General features: G+C 48.1%; 2 protein-coding genes across 7 annotated transcripts in view; one reads left to right on the top strand and one right to left on the bottom strand.

Moving 5' to 3' along the window:
• Nucleotides 1-15,844, top strand: part of RNF213 (ring finger protein 213) — a 116,060-nt gene that overhangs the window by 37,459 nt on the left and 62,757 nt on the right. For all 6 annotated transcript variants that reach the window (XM_035301997.3, XM_078374863.1, XM_035301995.3 and 3 more), the window contains 6 exons: nt 3,501-3,656; nt 5,663-5,752; nt 7,337-7,459; nt 10,209-10,389; nt 13,391-13,564; nt 13,894-14,043. In XM_035301997.3, coding sequence (XP_035157888.3) covers nt 3,501-3,656; nt 5,663-5,752; nt 7,337-7,459; nt 10,209-10,389; nt 13,391-13,564; nt 13,894-14,043 — 874 coding nt within the window. The remainder of the gene's footprint in view (nt 1-3,500; nt 3,657-5,662; nt 5,753-7,336; nt 7,460-10,208; nt 10,390-13,390; nt 13,565-13,893; nt 14,044-15,844) is intronic.
• On the bottom strand, nt 8,324-8,830 carry LOC108591893 (large ribosomal subunit protein eL42-like). Its single transcript, XM_035302009.3, has one exon. It carries the CDS (start codon nt 8,768-8,770, stop codon nt 8,450-8,452), a length of 321 nt encoding a protein of 106 aa, XP_035157900.1. The 5' UTR covers nt 8,771-8,830; the 3' UTR covers nt 8,324-8,449.

Genomic DNA, 15,844 nt, shown 5'->3' on the forward strand with positions numbered 1-15,844 from the left:
AAGGAAACAGACTGATTCTGGATGCTGGGATGAGATGGAGTGGGGGATTCCGTCCAGACATTTCTTGGGTACCTCCTTGATGCTGGGTTCCGTTCTGGGCGTGGGGGGTGTCCTCGCCCTCCTGCCTCCTTGTGGGAGGTAGGCGGGGAGTTAGCAACGTGTGGCTGCCAGCTGGCCATGGGGAAACCAGAGAGCTGGCACAGGGCCTGGAGGTCAGGCAGAAGACGACTTTTCTTTTTTCTTGATTCTGTTGTTTGCAGAGAACTATGGGGACCACTTTCCTCCAAAAAAATACATGTCCAAACATGGGCTTTCCCACCTGATTGTTCTCCTTTACATTGTCACTTGAATATGGTAACAAAGGCCACAGCACTGGCCATCTGTTCCCCGCTGCAGGCCACATCCCAGGTCCCATTGCAGGACGATCCCGCTCCTCCCTCCCGAAGGGAGCCACTGCTGTGACTTCTCCCGTAGATCAGCGTGACTTGTCTCCGAGCTTGGCCTTTCTCTGTCCAGCTTTCCCCACTCAGTGCCGTGCCTCTGAGCTCCGTTTGCCTGGTTGCAGGGATTAGTAATTCTTTCCTTTTTGTCTCTGTGCGGCTTTCATCTACTTGAGTTCATGAGCTTCAGTTTGAAAGTGATGTAAGATTTAATATTTAGACTGATCATTTGTTTTCATTCTTTTTTTTTCTTGAGACGGAGTTTCACTCTTGTCGCTCAGGCTGCAGTGCAGTGGCATGATCTCATCTCACTGCAACCTCTGCCTCCCGGGTTCAAGTGATTCTCCTGTCTCTGCCTCCCAAGTGGATAGGACTACAGGTGTGTGCCGCCATGCCCAGCTAATTTTTGTATTTTTTGCAGAGACGGGGTTTCACCATGTTGGCCAGGCTGGTCTTGAACTTGTGACCTCAAATGATCTGTCCTCCTTGGCCTCCCAAAGCACTGGGATGGCAGGCATGAGCCACTGCTCTTGACCTGATCTTTTTTCTTTTTTTTTTTGGAGATGGAATTTCACTCTGTGGCCCAGGCTGGAGGGCAGTGGTACAACCTCGACTCACTGTAACCCCTGCCTCCTGGGTTCAAACAGTTCTCAGCCTCAGCTTCCCAAGTAGCTGGGATTACAGACGCCTGCCACCTTGCCTGGCTAACTGTTGTATTTTTAGTAGAGACAGGGTTTCACCATGTTGGCCAGGCTGGTCTCAAACTGACCTCAAGTGATCCACCCGCCTCAGCCTCCCAAAGTGCTGGGATTACAGGCGTGAGCCACCATGCCTGGCTTATTTTTTTTTTGAAGTGGAGTCTCACTCTGACTCCCAGGCTGGAGTACAGTGGTACAATCTTAGCTCACTGCAACCTCCGCCTCCAGGTTCAAGCAATTCCCTGCCTCAGCCTCCCGAGTAGCTGGGATTACAGGCATTAGCCACTACACCCAGCTAATTTTTGTATTTTTTGTAGAGACAGGGTTTCAGTATCTTGGCCAGGCTGGTCTTGAACTCCTGACCTCGTGATCCACCTGCCTCGGCCTCCCAAAGTGCTGGGATTACAGGCATGAGCCACTGCCCTGGGCCAATCAAATCAGAACTGTGGCGTTAGTGATAGAAAACAATTAAGTGTATCTTTTAACATTCTTCCTTTCAGTTATCTTGCATTAAAATACCACAGACACAATTTAAGAATAATTATTATTGGTAAGATGATCACATTCTCTAGAGTGGCTGCTATTTACACCATCCCAGGCGGCTGCCAACTTCCAAATTAAGGAATTTGTCACTTACTCCAGAAATAACTTTTTTAAATGTTGGCTGGGATCTCAGATCAAGTATAATCCATATTATGGACAAAATACTCTACCTGTGCCATAAAAGCAAACCATAAAAAAATAATACAACTTTGCAATACTAACATGAGACAAAGCAGAAATGCATGTGCGTGCTGAAGCAGCTTTTGGGTGGCTGCTGCTCTCAAGCTCCAGGGTCGATGGGACACTTGGGGAACGAGGTGCCTGTGTCAGGCTCCAGAGTGGGGGCAGTCACTCAGGTTGTTGTTATTGGTCATGGCTGCTTAGCCTGTGCCGCTGGATTATTCTAGAAGGAGCTGTGCCATTGGGGGACCTTCAGCAGTGCCTGTTTTGTTTCCCGCCTGCCTGCCCCTCCCACTGCGTGATGTACTCTAGTCCCCCTGTGCCCAAGTCCCCCGTGCCCAGCCCTCTCTGCAGGCTCTCTCTTTCTCTTTCACAGCAGCGCCTGCATCCCAGCCCCTCTTACATGCTTTGAAAGCTCCTATCTGCATCTTCCCGTCCTGGCCCTTCCCAGGGCTGGTGACACTGTGTGCCCCTACCTGCAGTGGGCTCTTTCTCTCTCCTACTCTTGGGCTGCCCTGCCCATCAGCAGCCCCGTCCACTTACCCAGCATGTCTTCGCTGCCTCAAGGCACAGGCTCCTCAGAGCTATCAGTGAGCGCCTGAGCACATCCAGGTTCTGTGGCTCCTGACACTTGCACCATGTGCGGGGCTGTGCTTAAGAAAAAGGCCACACAGACGGCTGGGCACAGCAGTTCACACCTGTCAGTGCCTCGGGAGGCTGAGGCGGGCAGATCACCTGAGGGTCAGGAGTTTGAGACCAGCCTGCCCAACATGGCGAAACCCTGTCTCTACTAAAAAATACAAAAATTAGCCAGGCATGGTGGCATGCACCTGTAATCCCAGCTACTTGGGAGGCTGATTCAGGAGAATCATTTGAACCTGGGAGGTGGAGGTTGCAGTGAGCTGAGATTGTGCCACTGCACTCCAGCCTGAGACACAGAAAGAGACTCTATTTCAAAAAAAAGAAAGAAAAAGAAAAAGACCACACACGAATCCGGGACTCTGGGTTCCTCCCAGGAGGAGGGAGGCCCTGTCCATTGGCCTGTATGCTTCCTGGGAAGTGCTTCTGAGAAGGAAAGGGAGAGGAGGGGGAGCCATGGGGGAGAAAGAAGAGGGAGGAAGGGGAAGGCAGGGGGGAGAGAAGGGAGGCATACAGGAGGCCTTGAGCCCAGGGGAAGAGGGGTTTTCCCATGGGTCTGGTGGGTCTGGCATAGCACAGTGGGAACCCGGGTTTACCTCTGGGTCAGGAGCCTGGCTGTCTCCTGTGTCTGAGGAGCAGGTCCGGGAGTCTGCAGGGCCCCCTCTGGGCGTGCTCTTCCCCCTCGGTCTCCTGGGCACAGCCTGGGAGCCTGCTCATTGGCAGGACAGAGGCTGCCTGGGCCTTCAGGGGAGGACACAGACTCGGTTCTCTCCCCCCCTTTTCTCCCTTATCACCCACATTCAGGGTGAACCCAGAAACCCTGGGGAGCAGAAGCGCTTTGGGAAGGGGGCTTCCACCGAGGCCTGCTGCCCCTCTAGCCAGTGCAGCCACTCCTTGAGCGGCCCATGCCAGTGGAGAGGAGAGGCGGGGGTGTGGCAGCTTGCCAGGAACCTGAGTCCACAGCCGAGGATGACTGACTCTCCCTCTTGTGTGATAACAGGATTCTGCAGGACAGGGAGATGAAACTGGAAATAATTCAGTCCAAACAGTCTTCCAAGGGACCCTTGCCGTTACGAAAAGGTGGCTCCGAGCAGTTTTTACAAAGAACATGCTCGTATATTCGGGTGTTTCATTCACGTACTTTGAGGAAATTGAGGTAAGCGTTGCTGAAGGCTTCTGGGTAGGGATGTGAGTGATTGTGGTTCCTCGTGACGTCAAATCACAGGGTACAGGCTACTGGCCAGGGGCAGTTGTCAGCCTTCACCTGAGCCTCAGTTCTTCATCTACAACATGGAGTAGCTCCTGTCTCCCTGGCAGGGTGGCTCTGAGGCAGACAGATGCCGGGTGCAAAGTGCTGCTGCACTGCCTGGTGTCCTTGGCTGGGCACAGTCCCTGTGGTGGTAGAGGTGTGGTGGTGATGGTGATAGAGGTGATGATGGCGATGGTAGTGATGGAGGTGATGGTGGTGATGATGATGGTCTGGAGGAGGTGGTGGTGGTGATGGTGGTGATGGTGGTGGTGGAGGTGTTGGAGGTAATGGTGGTGAAGGTGGAGGTGATGGAGGTGGTGGTGGTGGTGGTGGTGATGGAGGTGGTGGAAGTGATGGTGATGGTGGTGGTGGAGGTGGTGGTGATGGTGGAGGTGATGGTGATGGTGGTGGTGAAGGTGATGCAGGTAGTGGAGGCGATGGTGGTGTTGGAGGTGATGGAGGTGGTGGTGGTGATGGAGGTGATGAGGGTGGTGGAAGTGATGGTGATGTGGTGGTGTTGGAGGTGATGGTGGAGGTGGTGGTGGTGATGGAGGTGATGGTGATGGTGGAGGTGGTGGAGGTATGGTGGTGGTGTTGGAGGTGATGGTGGAGGTGGTGGTGGTGATGGAGGTGGTGGAGGTATGGTGGTGGTGTTGGAGGTGATGGTGGAGGTGGTGGAGATGATGGAGGTGGTGGTGATGGTGGAGGTGGTGGAGGTATGGTGGTGGTGTTGGAGGTGATGGTGGAGGTGGTGGAGGTATGGTGGTGGTGTTGGAGGTGATGGTGGAGGTGGTGGAGATGATGGAGGTGGTGGTGATGGTGGAGGTGGTGGAGGTATGGTGGTGGTGTTGGAGGTGATGGTGATGATGGTAGTGAAGGTTATGGAGGTAGTGGTGGTGGTGGTGGAGTTGATGGATATTCAAACATGCCTGACCTAAAAAAAGTTCATTTTCATTTTTGGCTGGGCATGGTGGCTGATGCCTGTAATCCCAACTCTCTGGGAAGCCTGGGTGGAGGCTGCAGTGAGCTGTGATTGCACCACTGCACTCTAACTCAGGTGTCAGAGTGAGACCCTGTCTCCTAAAATACTCTTTTACAGTTCATTTTCATGTGGCTCCTCATAGTGTCCCTGTCAAAAATATTTTAATCTGAATCAAATCACGGGGAAATTATGAGACAAATCAGGTCGAAAGACAGTCTACAAAACATTTGGTCTGAAGTTTTGAAAATTGTCAACATGTTAAAAGAAAAAAGAAAAAAATGGCAAGGGAACTCTTCTAGAAAAGAGATGTGATAAGTTAGGACAGCATGTGTCCCCTCGAATGTGTCTAGGACCCAGTCAGAACAGGAGCTGGAGCAGGGGAGGAACGGGGGTGGAGGCCACCTCCTGGTGGGCAGCGTCCTCCTCTCCACGTTGCGCGTCCTGAGCGGGAACCTGCACTGGTGTTGTGCGGGGACGGGCTGAGGTCATAGGAGACCCTGCCCATATGGGTATGTCGTGGCAAGGTGCCATGGTGCCTGCAACTTAACTTTCCCATGTTTTGGGAGAGAAGATGCTCGTTTATGGAGAGAGACGGAAGAGTGAGCACAAAGGGGAGGAAGAGCGAGAAAGCAGCTGTGGAAAACGTGACGTGCTCAGCATTGGCGTTGAATGAATGTGGGTGGCGTTGTGTTACCTTTTTGAAAGTTCAAAAATTTTCAAAATATAATATTAGAGAGAAATCCTTTTAGAATAAAAAGCCAGTTGTGCAGTTGTAAGAGCAGTAGTGGCCCCTGGTTGGGTCTCTGATTCTAGAAAGCCAAGCTGGGCCGCCATGACCTGCCACTACCCGGGGGAGCGCCCTGGGCCCACTAGTCCTGCATACTCTGTGTTAGTTGTGAGAGTGGATGTGACCTGTTTGTGGATTTTGCAGGTCTGGAGGCGGCTGGTGGAAATCCACTTCCCCATGGAGCATGGCTGGAAGGAGTCATTGCTGAGAGACATGGAAGGGAGGCTCAAAAAGGTACCAAAAGTTGGGAGACATTCTTTTCAGGGCATAAAGTTAAGGTGGAGAAACTCAGACCATCAGCAACAGCCAAGAGATCTCAGCGGTACCTCTCTGTGGGCAGGGACAGGGTGAAGCACAGCTCTGTATTTATGTTTCTGATCCAGCTCTGGTAGTCTGTCCCCAGAAGAGCACTTTGGAGTCTTACTGAGAGGACAGAGAGGAACAAGGGCCCAGGATCTCACCTTCATAGGGGTGCAAGATTTTTCTTGATCCCTTCATTGGACTTGAGATGGGGGTGCCACGTTTCCTTGGCCCACCGTGTTCAACCCCTCGTGGGAGGGAGCACATGAGCGAGCGGGTGTGGGATCTGGCCAGCTGCTTTGGGAGCTGGCACAGCAAGCTCCGTGCGGGCCCTGCAGCAGTGCCCAGGTGGAGGTGCCTGCGGCCCCTGAAGCTCCAGAGGGCCTGTTACAATGCTCTTAGCTCTGCCGGCTACAGACGTAGTGTGTTACTAGCTCAGTGGGCCCCTTGCCTTATTGCCTAGGCTGGCTGCCCTCTGCCAGTGAGGGCAAAGGGCTGGTGTGACAGCCTTTTTTGGGTACCCACACTTAGCAGGTCTCGAGCTCTTGTCTGGCATCCAAGAAGAATGAGGTCACCTGGATACTTGAAGGATGGTGAAGGCAGAGAATTTTATTAAGCAATGGAAATGGCTCTCAGTGGAAAGGGGAGCTGGAGAGGGGAGGGGTCAGGCAGGTCATCTGCCTCTGGTCCAGCTGGCTCTAGCTGGCTCTTTTCTGAAGTCAAGCCGTCTTTCCAAAGTTAAGCCATCTCTCCTCCGAAGTCCAGCTGTCCCTCTGAAGTCAAGTCACCTCTCTCCAGTCAAGCTACTTCTCTCTCACTACCAAGTCTGGGGTCTTTATAGGCATGGGATGGGTGCAGGTGGGCTGTAGGTATTTTTGGAAAAAGCAACATTTGATTGGCAAAAAAACATTACTCCAAAAGCATCAATGGGGAGAGAGCATGTACACAGGGACAGAAGTTCTCACTTTGGGCTGTTCTCAGGTTTTTCTGCCCGAAGGTGGGGTTTTGCCAGGGACTCGCTGCTGTCTGGCTAGGATTTCTCTGCCTCTATCAGGGGAGCCCCAGGCACAGGAGAAGCCAGGCCTGCTCATAGGCAGTAAGTCTGAGTGGCCTGTTGGTGACAGGAGCCTCATTAAACACAAGCAGAGAACACACAGACATGCCCCTCATGCTGAGACTTTAGAAAAATTAGTTTTTATATGATACAAGAGTTTTATATGTTAAATGGATCTTTAAAGGAAAAACAGAAGCAAGGAAAATGACTTCTCATAACTTACCTGTTTTTATAAGCCAGGTGCTTTTTCTGCAGAGTAGGAAGAGAGACTCTTTAAAATTTTAGCCTTGCTGGTCCACTGGTGCGGGGCACGGAGGACATGGTTTGTGTGGGCAGGGAGAAGCTTAAAACTGGGAGAAATGGAAAAATGGTGGGAAAGTAAAAATGGCGAAAGCACTTTCATCCCATAGAGTATTGGAGTGCTGCATCCGAAAGCTCTGAAACCCCCTCTTTGGTTTTTGCAGGAGATGCCTCTCTCCCAGATCACTGCCTACTGCAGTGCTCGCTGGGACACCGACGGCCTGGAGGACAGCGTGGCCAAGACCTTCGAGAAGTGCGTCATTGAGGCCGTGAGCTCAGCCTGCCAGGTGAACAGCCTCTCCCCCGGGAAAGCGTATCGGGCTCACAGCTGTGTTCTCCTGGGACGCAGCTGAGGGCTATAAAGCACCTGATAGGGCCGAGCTCCACGGCTGACTCCAAGGTTGGGAAGTGGGCAGCCTCCTCCCTCGCCCAGGGCAGTGGCACTGAAACCCAGTTTTCTCCGCATTCCTCGGCGTGCCGCACAGCCCCTGCTGCTCATGCCATCCTGCGTGTGTTCTGTGGAATCCCCCCCGGTGTGGCACGAGTCACATGGGCTTGCAGGCCACTCCTCAGGTGGCCGTTACCGCTGTGCTGCTGGTTTGGTGGTTAACACTTGCTTAGCAGGTATGCAGGAAAGGACTGCAAAGGCTTACAGAACGTTTATGGAAGCAAAACGTGTGAAATGGAAAATTCTATCCATTTATTTAGCTATTTTCTGCAAAGAGGAAGAGATTGTCCTCAGGCTCCTGTGTAGAGATTGTCCTGCCTCAGCCTCCCGAGTAGCTGGGATTACAGGCACCTGCCACCACACCCAGCTAAATTTTTGTATTTTTAGTAGAGATGGGGTTTCACCATGTTGGCCAGGCTGGTCTACAACTCCTGACCTGAGGTGATCCATCTGCCTCAGCCTCCCAAAGTGCTGGGATTACAGGTGTGGACCATCGTGCCTGGCCAATTTCTTTTACCGGTGTTTTTGTGTTTTCCAGGGTTTAAGTTTTGCATTTCTTTTGTTAAATTTCTAAGTATATTTTGGGTGCTATTGTCATTGGAATTGTTTTCTGAATTCCATTTCCAGATTGTTCCTTGCTGGTGTCTAGACACAGCTGGTCCACATGTCCTGCAGCATTGCTGAGCTCATTTGTTAGCTCAGATGTGTGTGTGTGTGTTGTTGTTGTTTTTTTTTTGTAAGAATATCACTGTATTTATTTTCCTACAGGTAATTTTTCTACCGGCTTCAACATTTTCTTTCCAAATATTAAATGAAAAAATTCCACAGTTTAGAACTGGATCACTTGGCCCTTTCTCTTCTTATCTCCTCCCAGTTGAAAATGCTTGCATCTCTTAATAGCCAGCATCTTCTTGGATCTGCAGTTAGGCTCAACACATTCCAGCCGGAGCACAATCTTCTTTGTGGTCTTAGCCTTCTTCCGGAAAATCGGCTTTGTCTGCCCACCATAGCCACTCTGCTTCCGATCATAGCGCCTCTTTCCCTGGGCACACGAGGAATCCTTGCCCTTCTTGTTCTGTGTCACTTTGTGAGGCTGATGCTTGCCACACTTCTTACAGAAGCTTCTTCGGGTTTTAGGTACATTGACCATCTTTGCAGAAGGGCTGGTCTGTCTATATGATGAAAACCAGAAACAGCGTCCGAGACACTCGCCTCGCCTTTTTTTTTTAATTGAAAATTCACAATTTATTTATTTACTCTTTGTCTATGAATTTTGCAGGGACGCTTCTCTATACATAAGATCACATCATCTGTGAACAGAGTTTCACTTCTTCCATCTGGATGCCTTTTCTTTCTTTCTCTTGCCTGATTTCCCTGACTAGAACCTTCAGTACAATTTTGAATAAAAGTGGTGAAAGGGGGCATCCTTGTCTTGTTCCTGATCTTAGGAGCTTTCGGTCTTTTGCCACCAGGTGCGATGTCAGCTGTGAGGTTTTCACAGACACCCTTTGTCAGTTTGTGGAAGTTCCTTTCTGTTTCTCATCGGTTGAATGGTGGTGGTGGTTTTTTTTTCTTTAATCACAGAAGGGAGTTGAATTTTGTCAAATGCTTTTTCCATATCTACTGAAATGATCATGCGATATTTTCCTATATATATATATGAACTGATATTTGATGTTAAATCAACCTTTTATCCGTGGGATAAATTACACTTGATCATAGTGTATAGTTGCTTTTTTATGTGGCTGGAAAAGGTCTTCTTTTATCCTTTTAAATGTCTGAAAGTATCTATTGTAAATTAACCTGTGGTTTTTCCTCATTACTGAAACGTTTTGCAGAAACTTTGAACCTAAGGAAGAAAAATATTATTTCTCGGTGGAGAGGTAAAAAGAGAATTAAAATGTATGTGTTGTTTGAAGGCAGCTTCTTAAAAGAATTACACTTTATAAATATAAAATATATGTTATTTTAAGGGTTTATTCATTTTTGGTATTTTTCATGATATGAAAGTTTAAAAAAAAAATAAAGTAGCACCTGGCAGTTAGCCAGAAGAAGGAGAGTGACTGGTTCTGTTGGTGTGTGTGGGTGTTTGTGTATGTGTTTGTGTGTGTGGTTTGTGTATGTGTGTTGGTGTGTGTGTGTGTGTGGGGTTTGTGTATGTGTGTGTGGGTTTGTGTGTTTGTGTATTGGTGTGTGTGTTTGTGTATGTGTGTTGGTGTGTGTGTGGGGGTTGTGTATGTGTGTTTGTGTTTGTGTATTGGTGTGTGTGTTTGTGTATGTGTGTTGGTGTGTGTGGGGGGTTTGTGTATGTGTGTGTGTGGGTTTGTGCATGTGTGTTTGTGTTTGTGTCTGTGTCTTGGTGTGTGTGTTGGTGTGTTTGTGTTGTGTCTTCACATCTCTGGAGGCAGTACACAAGGAAATGAACATTTTCTAAGACGTGAAATGTTTTACTATTTGCTCTTTTTGTGGCCTTATACACGAGTTACAGTAGCTTTCTGAAATGCTATTGGGTAGGTAATTTACTTTTGTTGTTACCTAAAACAAACTAATGGAAAACTCATAAATTTCCCTCTTAAATTTTCTTGTAGTCTCAGACCAGTATCCTTCAGGGGCTCTCTTGCCATGATTTGCGGAAATTCAGCACCCTCTTATCTGCTGTGATCACCAAGTCCTGGCCTAGACACAATGGGGAAGCCGTGGATGACTTGGATGAAGTTTTCAAGCACCTGCTCACGTGGGCAGATGTCAAGCATCTCTTCAAATTGGGCAGTATGTTTGGGGGAGTGCTGGGAACATGAGCTCAGTGAAGGTGGTGTCTCCCTCACTGGGGAGCGGGGAGTCAGAAGGTTTGACCTGATGGGCTGATACTGAATTGGGATGGGCTGATGTTTAACAAAGGCTGCAGTAGGACAGAGAGACCCAGAAAGGCACAGAGTGTCTTGCTTTGTAAATAATAACCAATGCTAAAAGCCCTATTCATTGAATGCTTGCTATACCCTAGTGACTGTACTGACCCCTGCCCTTGCAACAGCCCTTTCTGAAAAGTCCTCTTTAAGCCCCCGATTTTCAGATGAGGAAACAAATAGCGCAGTGTGACTTATCCAAGAGCTCAAAGATTATAAGTAGCAAAGACGAAAACCAAACCCAAGTGTGTCTTGCTTATTTGGAGATCAGTGTAGAATGTCCAGGCCAACACTGAGGACCTACACAGAAAATGAAGTCCTGTGCTCTCTGATTTCCCACCCAGCCCCTGCGCCCCAAGTGTTTTGTGATCAAGGAGGCAGAAAGACATTCCATCCTCAAAGCGTTCAAGTCCAGTTGATATGTGAGACCTTAGATCAGGTCTTTTAGTGAGAAGGCACTGGATACGGAACAGCCAAAATAAATGCTGAGCTTCCTACACATCCGGGAAGTTGTGGGGATAAAATAACATCATGGATATGGAAGCACATAAGGAAAAGCTACTCACCTGAAAAGATCATTTTTGTGTTATTCGTATATTTTTATTTGTTTATTTTTGAGATGGAGTCTTGTGCTCTCACCCAGGCTGGAGTGCAGTGGTGCGATCTCAGCTCACTGCAACCTGCACTTCCCACGTTCAAGCGATTCTCCTGCCTCAGCCTCCCGAGTAGCTGGGACTATAGGCATGAGCCACTGCGCCTGGCAATTTAATTATTTTTAAAGCAAGGTCTTCTCTGTTGCCCCAATTAGCATGTAGTGCAGTGATGCCATCATTGCTCACTGTAAACCTCAACCTCCCAGGCGTGAGTGATCCTCCGGTCTCGGCCTCCTGCGTGGCTTGGGCTCTAGGCATGGACCACCATGCCCAGCCTGTTTTTAAGTTAGAATTTTCTGGAGTACTTTTATGTATACAGAAAAATTCAGCAGAAAGTACAGAGTTCTCATCTCTCTCCCACCCCATCCCACAGGCAGTACCCTGTTATTAACACGCAGCATTAGTGTGGTGCTTTTGTTACAGCTGACAAGCCAATATTGATACATTGTTATTAACGAAAGTCCACAGTTGACATAGTGTTCACTCCTGGTGTTGTCCCTTCGATGGGTTTGGACAAATTACCATGGCCTGTGTCCACCATTGCAGTATCGTACAGAGTACCTTCATTACCCTGCAAAATCCCCTGTCCTCTACCACCCCCTTCCTCCCCTTTTGTCTTTTCCAGAACATCCTATAGTTGGAATCTTTTTTTTTTTTTTTTGAGGAGTCTTGCTCTGTCACCCAGGCTGGAGTGTGGTGGCACAATCTCAGCTCACTGCAACCTCTGCCTCCCGGTGTAAGCAATTCTCTGCTTCAGCCTTCTGAGTAGCCGGGATTACAGGTGTGCACCACTATGCCCGGCTAATTTTTTGTATTTTTAGTAGAGACAGGGTTTCACCATCTTGGCCAGGCTGGTCTTGAACTCCTGACTTCATGATCCACCCGCCTTGGCCTCCCAAAGTGCTGGGATTATAGGCATGAGCCACCGCGCCCAGCCCTATAGTTGGAATCTGACCGCATGTAGCCTTTAGACTGGCTTCCTTCACTTAGTAATATGCATTTATGTTTCCTCCTTGTCTTTTCATGGCTTGAGAGCTAACTTCCTTTTACCACTGAATAATACTCTATTGTATGGACGTGCTGCGATTTGCTTACCCATTCACCTAATGAAAGACATCTTGGTCGCTTGCACGTTTTTGCAATGATTCATAAAGCTACTGTGTCCGTTTCTCATGGTACAGATAGGCTTCATCTTCTTCTAATACTGTATGGCTCTAATATTACTGAGAGAGAAATCCTTTGTGGTTAAATGAAGCATAACAATTCTGCCATCTAAATTTATCATAAAATCAGTTCCAAGTTTTTGCAAGATGGTGAAGATGTGCCGGGTATAGTTATCACATTGCTGTTTCTCTCTTTCCATCTGCTACGCAAATGTCACCTTGAGACCATCCAGATAGTCTTTGCTAGGTGTGTCTGCATCCCTGGTGCAATTTCTTCTGCTATAGGTATTCCTAGGGTGGGGAATTTTTGAAGAAGATTCTGTGTATTCTATTTAAAAAAATATATTCGGGCCAGGTGAGGTGGTTCATGTGTATAATCCCAATGCTTTGGGAGGCCAAAGTGGGAGGATCTCTTGAGCCCAGGAATTTGAGACCAACTTGGGCAACAAAGTGAGACCCTACAAAAAATTTTAAAAATATGCCAGGCATGGTGGTATGCACCTGTATTCCTAGCTACTCAGGAGGCTGAGGCAGGAAAATCAGAGATTGAGGTTACAGTGCGCTATGGTTCTGCCCCTGTACTCAAGCCTGGGTGACAGAGTAAGACCCTGTCCCAAAAAAAAGAAAGAGAGAGAGAAGGGAACCTTGTCTCAAAAGGAAGGAAGGGAGAGAGGGAGGAAGGGAGGGAAGGAGGGAGGAAAGGAGGGAGGGAGGGGAGGGAAGGGAGGGAAGGAAGGAAGGAAGGAAGGAAAAAAGAAGGAGGGAGGGAGGAAGGAAGGAACAAATGAATGAATGAACAAGGAAATAAATATATTCTATATACTGAAGGGGGACAAGGAAGTTGTTAGGGATAATCTGGGCAAGACCTCACCCTCATGGGGGAAAGCGGAAGGGAGTAGAGTGACTGGCGCATCTGGAGACACTGACCAGCCACTGTCTGCGTTTGAGGTGGTGGGGGCAGAACAGGAGGTTATTTGGAATTCCCATGTTAATGTCAATGAGGCAGGAGGTGGGGAGGCCATTGTTTTAACTATGTTCTTAATCTGCTCAGGAACTGATGAGAAAATAATAGCAAATATTACAGATGAAGGCAAGAAGTTGATGGCTACTGCTGACTCTGTGTTCATGAGAGTTGCCGATGATCTCCTGAGTGGAACGATTTTAGTTGGACAACTGGAGCTGATTATGAAGCACCAAGATCGGTTTCTTGACATCTGGCAACTGAGTAAGCATCAAGTCGAGATTCGCACTTCAGGCTCCTGAGGAATTAAGTAGCTTGAAGACCGTTTGTGTTTGTGTGCGCATTTTTTTTAAAGTAGGTGATTGCCTTAGCCTTGATAATGAGTATCTCTTCTTGCTTGTAAGATGATAGGGGTGGTTTGTAATTCTCAAGAACATCATGGGAAAGTGATAAAATAACGGCCATCTGGAAAAAGTGGCCATGCGCAAACCCCGTCCTTCCCCGTGGCAGGGAAGGCGGGCGTGCCCAAAGCGGCGTTGTGCAGAATGGCGTCTGTTTGCTGTTCTGGGCTACTTTTTGTTCTTGTTTTCCAGAGGAAGAAAGTCTTTTACCCCAGGAGGAAAACTGTGCTATGGATGAAGTATTGGATTGGAGAATAGAAGAACTGTTATTTCTAAGGAAGGAGGAAAGATTTGTTGACAGTCTCCTGAAGATGTGTGGGATTGTGAAATCCCTGATACAAGGTGGTATTCCTAAGAAGGAACAGCACTGAGGGCTCCCCAGGGCTTAGAGGGGGACCCTGGAAGAAGGGATGGCAGTAGCAGATCTTTATTTTGGAAAGAAGGCTTTAAATTTTTTAAAAATGTACATTTGCTGGGGGCATTGCCTCCACCTCTTTTAGATTCTTCTTTTCAGTGTTTGTACCCACACTTCCGAATGCCATGCTTCAATGTCCCCTTGATTTTTTTCGGTGTCGGCGTGAGCGACGCCCGCTGCGGAAGACGCGGGTCGGCACTGCGCATTTCTGGTCTGTGGCCTGCACACATCACCCTTCACCTCCTCCTGTTGCTCCCAGTTTTCTAATAGTTGGGTCGGGTCGTTGTTTAGGGTTAAATCATCTGGCCTTATGCTGACTGCAAGTGAGCCAGGAAAGAAACCATGATCTTTTTGCATTTTTTTGCACAAACTCTGTTTTCCAGAGAATTACATTTCCTGTTTCCTGAAAATGCTGTTTTCATTGTATTCATTTCTGATTGAATCCCAACCTGTGGTGAGTGTCTGAATTTCCTCGAAGATCCTCTGTTTGATCTTTGAGAAGGAACTTGCCAACCCTAGGCTGGAGTCTCTCTCTACCTCCTAGGGAGCCTTTGCCTCTCGCCTGGGTTAGACCTGGCATCCTCTGTTGACAGAGCACACCCTCATTAGCTTCCTGAGAAAAGAGGGTGTATGAGACATCAAACCCTTGAATCCCTGCATGCCTAGAGATGTCTGTGCTCTTACTGGGTCAGTCGCTCGGCCACGTCTAGAATGACAGACTAGTTTTCCTTCTGAAGTCTCAGCGTGCTGTGCTGTTGTTGCTGCCACAGCAGAGCCATGGAGAAGCCCAGTGCACTGCTCATTACACATCCTTCCTGTGTGTGTGACCTGTTTACTCTTTTGTGAAGCTCTTGAGATCTTTCTGTTACTACTCATATTCTGAAATAATGTGTCTTGGTCTGGATCTATTTTCCATTGAGGCTGGGCATGTTGGCTCCCACCTGTAATCCCAGCATTTTGGGAGGCCAAGGCAGGAGGATTGCTTGAGCCACAGAGTTTGAGAGCAGCCTGGGCAACATAGCAAGACCACATCTCTATAAAAAATACAAAAAATTAGCCAGACACAGTGGTGCATGCCTGTAGTCCCAACTACTTGGGAAGCTCAGGCAGGAGGATCACTGGAGCCTGGGAGGTTGAGGCTGCAGTGAGCCAAAATCATACCACTGCACTATATCCGGGCCACAGAGTGGGACCCTGTCTCAATAAAATAAAATAAAATATTTTCAGTCACCTCTATTGGGGGTTAATAGGTAGGTTTTTCTAATCTAGACATCTAAGTCCTTGAGTTCTGGGACATTGTCTTGAATGGTTTAATTTTTTTTTCTCTTGCTGGAATTCCTATTAATTGGCTACTGGACCTGGATGATCATCTAACTTTGATCATTCTTTTTCTCTGGTTTTCCATCTCTGTTTTTTGCTCTGCTCTTGAGAGATTTATTCAGACCTTGATCTTCCAAACGTTCTGCTACAATGTTCATGTCGGCTTTCATACATATATTTAACATAAAGGAATTCTTTTTCTCTGGATGACCCTTTTGAACTTGTATCCTGCTCTTGTTCCTGGTTGCAGAGTCTTACCTTCTGGATTATTTGCAGTTTTGTTTTGGAGGGTTTTCTTTTCCTTGCATCATTTCCTTCTTCCTCCAAGTTGCTTTCACTGGTTGATTTGTGTCGATTTTCCTGCTATGTCTGGAAATCCTCATTTGTCTCTGTTTATTAAGAGAAAGC

Source organism: Callithrix jacchus, chromosome 5 (assembly GCF_049354715.1).
Source record: "Callithrix jacchus isolate 240 chromosome 5, calJac240_pri, whole genome shotgun sequence".
In the NCBI taxonomy this organism is placed as follows: Eukaryota; Metazoa; Chordata; class Mammalia; order Primates; family Cebidae; genus Callithrix; species Callithrix jacchus.